General features: G+C 37.1%; 1 protein-coding gene across 1 annotated transcript; it reads left to right on the forward strand.

Annotated features, from left to right (window-relative positions):
* The first annotated feature begins 3,385 nt into the window (after positions 1–3,385).
* Positions 3,386–7,110, forward strand: LOC132122758 (complement C1q tumor necrosis factor-related protein 5-like). The gene is made up of 3 exons (XM_059533134.1): positions 3,386–3,539; positions 5,618–5,851; positions 6,527–7,110. Exons 2-3 carry the CDS (start codon positions 5,626–5,628, stop codon positions 7,045–7,047), a joined length of 747 nt encoding a protein of 248 aa, XP_059389117.1. The 5' UTR covers positions 3,386–3,539; positions 5,618–5,625; the 3' UTR covers positions 7,048–7,110.
* Positions 7,111–7,862: the final 752 nt, after the last annotated feature.

Genomic DNA, 7,862 nt, shown 5'->3' on the forward strand with positions numbered 1-7,862 from the left:
TGCAACCGTGGCTTCCTTAGCAAGCCACTTTCAAGGCCAGTTCCTCTCTCATTGCCTCACAAGTTTTAAGTATTTTGTATTTTTTTTCTTGGCCACTGCAGACCCCCTCCAGCCCTCACTGTACCTAGGCTGCAATAATTTTGACCTTTCCCAGCATTTCACTTTTAACTATGGCACTGAAGATCAGAGTTCTGTACGTTGCCTCACATTGAACATTTGTTGGCTGCTGCCTCATATTTGTATACGTGTTTTTATTGATCAGAATTTGCAGTTTAGCCATTTTTCAGGGATTCTTGGGGGTCTCGCCCAACTTTCCTCTCGCCCTGGCACTCCTGTGGAGCAGGACATGCTGAACTGCAACAAGGCCGTTGTTGAATGTATTGTAGAATTTTCATTTTTATTTTTATTATTTTTTTTCAACATGAAAGGCTGGGAAGATACAGGACAGCTTTTTATTGCATAAAATAAGAGGATTATACAGCAGGGTTCTACAGAAACTATTGCTCAGTCTAACAAAATAAGATTTTTATTTTATTAATATATTTTTTTCGTAATGCAGTTACTAATCCTAAGGGCTTTGTAATAGACTCCTGCACAGACATCAATACAACGTCCGATGCTCCATAAACTGGTATAACAGCGCTCGGTCAGTGTTTCAGAAGCAGACATGCTCTGGCGTTTTCCTGGACTTTACTCTTCCACACCACACAAGTGGTAACACACCTTCTCCTGTAATTATAATCAACATTATATATGTATACACATTATACATGGATATATATATAAACTAAACGTGTATTAATAGTAACTTGTACTTCAATATCTACACAATATACGGAATGGACAGACAAACTTAGTTACAGTAGCAAACAGCAGCTTCATAATGGTTAATTGCAATGTTCAGTGTATAACCTATAATGGTTTTGTGTTGCAGATAAACTTTAGAGTAACTAATGTGCATCATTTTTAATATCAAAAGCAAGTACCAGTTTTCCTGTGCCTGTGTATGTTCCCTCAATGGAGCATTGCAGTTTTTTCTTTTCTTTTAATTTGTTCATTTGTTTTAACTTTATTTGGAAAGGAGCGGTATTTATATTATGAAACAAGTTTGTGTAAAATGTGGTTGTAAACTTTTTGAGCATTGATAATTTGTTTGTTTTTGATGTTGTAGTTGGCTTTATTTTACTATGTACATTTTTAACAGTTTGTGGACATCAGGAAAAACATGTCCTTGCCTAAACCCAGCCGTGTCACCTATACCTCTCTCTCCTATTGCTTCTTAAGTTGTACTTTTTCTTATGTGATGTTTTGTAATGAGTAATGGTAACCATTCTATTTATTTATTTCTGCAAACATCTCTAGATGTACGCTGAGGTAAAACTCCTCCTGAGAGCAGGTGACTGCGCTCCCTGTTTTTGAAATTTTAACATGGTTCACTTTGTACAGAAATGAGTTGCGGACCATTGGAGGTATTTTAGGGAGTCAGAGAGGTCTTGAGAGAGAGATTTTAACTCGTTCCTCTTGGAGGACACAAGTTTTCCATTGTCTTACCAACACTTCCTTTCCCCTGTAGCTTCGAGAAATCATGTTGATGTTAATACTGACAGTTTTAGGGTTTATATTTCTTCTTTTTTTCCTCCTAGTTGCCTCATCAGTGTTTTACCATTTTACAGAAAAATGAAGGAAAATTTGTCCATCTAAAATATTCAACCACAAACTACTTAAGGATGAATGTATAATGAGGAAAAAAATTGTACATAACAACTGTAAAAAGGAAAATTTCTAATCATGTTTATTTTCTATGCACTTTTTTTATTTAAGTGATAGTTTAAATAATAAACATGTCTCGTTTACTCAAACTTGTGATAGTGTCGTTTTTAACTTCCTAGAGTTGTTAGACCAGTAGTTTTCTGGTTTTGCATCAAGACCCATATTTCATTTTGGACCACAAATGGTGGAATGGTACACTTCTAATATAATGGTTCCAAAAGGGAATTTCACAGCAATACCACAATTTTGGGTTCCCCAAAGAGCCTAAATATAATGACAAAACTTTCTCAACTCTAAGAACCTTTTGTGCAGTGGAAATTCTCAATGAATGTTAAATGTTCTTCACTGAACTATCGGTGCCAGAAAAGAACCATTATGTTTTTGTTCAATATTGGTGTTCGGGAACTTGACCCAACCAGTCATGTTAACCAGCAAGAAGGAACTACATCATATAATATTATTCTTAAACAAAGAGAAAAGAGAAAAAACAACAACGTGAGAAGTAATTTGCTGTTTCTTGTGTTCTGTGTAGCACCTACTGCTCTGCATATCCATCTGAAGGATCACATTGCTGGAAAGAGCTGCTCAAGTTTATTTTCAGATTTCTTAATTTCTGTCTGCTCTAAACTGTTTAACAAATTGTCAACCTGTCATAATATAAAACAGGCCTTGCAAAAAGGGTTTTATTAACCACTTTTGGCCTTGGTTTTACATGCAAAGAATTTGAATTGCAGGTACAACAGGAAGAAAAAAAAGTTGCTTGGTTTTAATGGTTTGAGAAACTAAAATTTTATGTGACAAAAAATTATCTAGCATTAAAATGTTAAAATATAACTTTTTATTGAAACCATTAACAGCAAAAGATTGAGAAAAGGGTGTCTAGTTCCAGCCATCTGTTTATAATACTTGGTGTCATGAAACTTTACAGACCAGAAGGAGCCACAGTTCGCCGGAAGTAGTTTATGAGCCATTAGACCTATAATGAGAATTAAAAAGCTGAATAAGTGTTCTAGACAGGCCTGGATACCCAGAATGGGGAAGCTTTGCCATCTAAATAAAGCTACCAGAGTAACTAGAACCATGTGTCTGAACTGCCACGCACATCAGCACATCCCATCATCTTTCATTCATGTCTGCGGGTTTTCACCGTTCCTTTAAACTCAGAAATAAACACATTTCCAAATGCAATGAGTATTTCTCTCTCTCTCTCTCTCTCAATGTGGCGACTATGAATCCAGAAGATTTGTTTACATGAAGCGGCCGTGTCACATGATCATTGAATCCATTTATAAAATATGCTATGTATTATTAAAGCAAGAATAGTTCAATCTCTTACTTGACCACAGGGCTGTAATCCCTGAACGGTTTATTTCTTGCAAATTTGCCAGCCACATTGAACTGGCATCATTCCTTTCTAAACCCCACACTAATTAAATGCACATGGTTATTAAATTATTAAATTAAATGTTCTTTGGCGCCCAAGACCCCCTTTCTAGGGCTCTACTGTATCAGATAATGCTTATGCTTATAAAGTTGGACAAGCTACAAACATTTAGTCTCCGTCCCTTGGATGATCCCTCTTTCTCCCTCCCCATCTCCCAGACTCCCTATTTCTAAGGCTTCCAATAGCTTCCCATTCCTCTGAGACTAGGAGTGCTCATTTCTTCCCAGACGCCTTGGACAGCAACAGAAAAGAGGAGTTTCACTGCTCGTTTCTCTTTCGCCTGCTCAAGACTGTCAGTCCAGTGAAGCATCAAAAAACGTAAATGGTGAGTTTGAATTTTTTTTTCTTCCATAACTAACATTTCCATAACTAAAATTTGTTTAGTCATAAGAGATCTGACTGCTTTCACTAATAAAGTGTTATGGAAACTTTTACCAAGAATGTTCCTTACTATGGAGTTTCTAAAAGGAAAGATTGTCCAATCTTTTACGTAACTTTTGTTTTTGTCAAGATCGTTTATCATTTCTGCTCATTCTGAATCTCAGTTCGGTCATTTACTTCCAGTAAAAAGATTCTGTTTACTGCAAAACCGCATTTCTGGAGGCAAATATTTGAAAACTGAGAAATGAGCTTTTCTTACAATACCTTATGTATCATTTAGGTGATAATATGTCCCTCTAAGGTACCAGTATGCACCATTTAGGTGTTTTGGATTGTTAGTACATTGTACTAATTTATGATTATTGACATTTAACACCCATTTATAATGCATTGAAGTTTCAAGATAAGCACCGAAAGAGAAACCTGATCCTTCCCATTGTTCGACCCAAAGGTAATTTGTAGTATAGTGCAAATGTTGCTGTGATACTGTGGGAATGTACCCCAATGCTAATAGTTTGTTGCAATAATTTGTTGCCTTCTTTACAAATAACACAATGCTGCAATAATGAAGGATGTGAAGCATATGAGTGAGTAATGTGCTTTCTTTGGAAACCAGACTATTCAGTTGACACTGGAATGACGGTATTTGTTCAGCGCTCTTTGGCAGTCATTCCTCTTATGTCCTAATATAACATGGCTCACAGTTTGAGTTGCTCGAAGCTTTAAGAACCACAATACATAAACAAGGTCCTGAGAGATAACTGTCCAGATGTCCTTTAACAACTGTTTCTATTAAACTGAAGATAGAAGTGCTTTAACGGATTATGCATAATTTTTAAAGAATGCTTTGGTGGTCTGGTTGTATTTCTCAAGGTGAATCATCAGCAGTTTCTCTTCAGCTTATAAGAAACAGCTGTTTGACAGACAGTGGACTTGGACAGAGCCTGCTGATTTACAGCAAGGCATAAATGCTTTGTTCTAGGCAGGATTACGAGAGCTGACAAGCCCATGAATACATCCTGTTGAAGACTTTGTGTTTGCAAGCTGATTATTAACTGCCTTCAGCACCTCATCAATGACTAATGGTCGACAGTCACATTTATTATAGTAATTGACACATTCAGCATTTTTGTTATTCGCTAAATATAAACATTCCGTTTTCAACCCCTCAAACAGTAGGTGATATGTACATATACTGAGCTTTTTTAGGAAATGTGAATTACTTATTAAATCCACAGAGAATGCATATTAAGACAACAGTATTTCCCCAAATGTTGTCCCACAGCCAGAGTTAACCAATTTTATATAGAAAATATTGCTAATTTGTTTCGTGTTGGAGCTCCCAGCATGCACTGCAGTGTTAATAACGTATGTTCTTGATGTTATAAACAATACTCGTATTGATAATTTAATGAACAATTATACTGAATTTATTGGTCACACAAGAACATTTGCATTAAGTGAAGAATCAACTTGATTATAGCTGACAAAATAGGGATAGTTTACCCACGAATTAAAATTGTAATTATTTACTCAGCCTCATGTCATTTTGTAAGAATATTCTGGTCACTCTTTTTAATATCAATGAAAGTGATTCGGGACTGAGGCTGTCAGGCTCTAAAATAAATAAAACCACTATAACAGTGATCCATTTGTCTTGTGCAATATATCAGAAGATAAGCAGACAACTTTTGGTACTTTTATGGTGCTTCTGCATACTTTAAAAGCTTTTTAAAGGCTTGAGTAGGCTGAAGAGTATATGATATGAATTCCTAAGCAAAGTCTTCTTCATCTGCATTTACACTTACACAGCAGAGCTTGTGCTTTAGTAAATACGATGTACTGTCAGATTTCCCTATTGACTGAGAGGTGAGATCATACAACTCTCAGGAGTTGTGCTTTTCACAATATGTCCAGACTTCATACCATCTATTTTCCATTTGCAATAATTCTGAAATCATCTTGAAACAATAATAATATAAGGCTAATTTTTCATTTTATCTTTCTTTCTTTTCTCCACAGACTGAGCAATGACATCTCTGCAGACATGTCCTCTTTCATTGCTGCTTGTTATTGCAGTACATTGTTCCAACTCGCTTGAAGACAACAAGATCCCCAGTTTGTGCACCGGAAGCCCAGGTATCCCAGGATCCCCTGGACTGCACGGCAGCCCTGGTCAGCCCGGCAGGGATGGACGAGACGGTCGTGATGCTCGACCCGGAGAGAAAGGGGAAACAGGGGACAGAGGAGAACCAGGTACAAAAATAACAACCCCAATGATGTTTTCGCACCTTCTCCTCCCATTGAGTGCTGCAGTGATGAATTTTTATTTTTTTTCCTTGGAAATTAGTATCACCCTAGTTCCCTCAACAAAAATACTATAGGATTTTATTTTACTGTTTTATGGATTATTGCAGAAAATTATCTCCAGTGAAAGTTTAAGATTCCTTCATGTTTTATTCTTCATTAACATTCTAAGGTGTGCAATAATTTTCAGGGAAACTTATGGCTAAATTAGCCTAGTTTCAGGCAGGTCTTGACCGCATTACATGCCCACATCACTTCGCCAAATGATTTCAGTTATTTCAAAGTTCCTTACAGCTTTCAACAGCAAAAGAACCAAAACTCAGAAAGACACTAGGATAAAAACAACAGATTATTTCCATGTGTTTGTCACAAAATTATGTTTCATTATGTATGGAAAGCACATAATCTTTTTCTGTTCCAACAGTGAAAAAATATCTTGAGCTTGTGTTAACCACAGACCTTATTTCAGGCATTCAACCAAAAACACAATAAAAAAGCCAGTTGACTTCAGAACGGTGCTAAAGTGCTCATTTCCAGGTTCTGGCCTACCAAAATGTGTCATCCCTGCAGCACTCTATTGAAGGTCAACAGTGAAACATGAAAATTCTATGATACTTATTGCAGGTCAGCCGGGCGTGAGGGGCCTAGCGGGAGACCGAGGTGATCCAGGAGAAAAAGGAGAGAGAGGAAGTCCGGGTGAGTGTGCGGTGGCCCCCAAATCAGCTTTTAGCGCCAAACTGTCTGAGTCCCGCACAAGCCCAATGGCGGTAGGGGACGCGGTGCACTTCGACAAAATCATTTTGAATGAGCAGGGGGATTACAATCCCGAAACGGGACGATTCACCTGCAGAGTGCCGGGTGTTTACTACTTCGCCGTTCACGCCACAGTCTACCGCTCCAGCTTGCAGTTTGACCTTGTAAAGAACGGACACACTGTGGCCTCCTACTTTCAGATCTTTGGTAACTGGTCCAAACCAGCCTCTCTGTCTGGAGGGACACTAGTACACTCGATTCCAGGAGATCAGGTGTGGGTGCAGATGGCCCTGGGCGAGTACACTGGTTTTTACTCCAGCCCGAAGACAGACAGCACTTTCACTGGTTTCCTAGTGTACTCAGACTGGAAAGACTCTGCTGTTTTTGCATAGATTTAAAGTACACTGCAACTAACCTTTCTCTGTCTAATAAAGGTTTCATGAATTAGAAAAATATTTGAATGGGTCTTTGGCCTTTGATTTGCAATAATTTCATTAGAATCGAATTTGATCAGCACTGCACAAATGATTACGTTCTAAGCACATGTAGTCATACAGAATAAAATTACTGGAGTATTTCCATGCAAAGAATTCAAGTATGAAAAAATATGAATATACAGAAAAAGAAAACCTGCTGTTTTTACAGAAGTTGTTTATTCTGGTGGCAGTCTATATTTTGTGAAAAAGCACAATACATACTTTCCAACATGTCTCTGGAATATGACTTCAATAATAACAATAATAAAAAGACACCCATAATTGCATAAATTGTCAGTAAATGTTACAAGAAAAAGTAATTTCTTCTACTGGGAAACTGAAAGCTGTGGTTTCAGGTTTCATGGTGGATTTAGAGCAATACTTTATCTTTAACAGGAAATGCTGTAATTATTTATTAACTCTCAAGTTGTTCCAAATCTGTATAAAATTCCATTCACACCAAGAACAATAACTATTAAGATTAAGTTAAATATATTAGCATCTCTATTGACAATGGAGGTTCTTTGCCAGTTTTGCTAATGTGACCAAGGCTTAAACTACATACTGGTATTGTATATTTATAGAAAGCCAAAATCCATGATGTTTGGTAACCTCTTTGTGGAGTCACGCAGACATCATGTTAACAAGCCTCATTTAACAAAGCTTGAACTTTGTTTAAATGAAACAGATCCTGGTCTAAACATGGCTTTCTCTTTCTTTTTCATTCTTTC

The sequence above is a fragment of the Carassius carassius genome, chromosome 41 (genome assembly GCF_963082965.1).
Source record: "Carassius carassius chromosome 41, fCarCar2.1, whole genome shotgun sequence".
Classification (NCBI taxonomy): domain Eukaryota; kingdom Metazoa; phylum Chordata; class Actinopteri; order Cypriniformes; family Cyprinidae; genus Carassius; species Carassius carassius.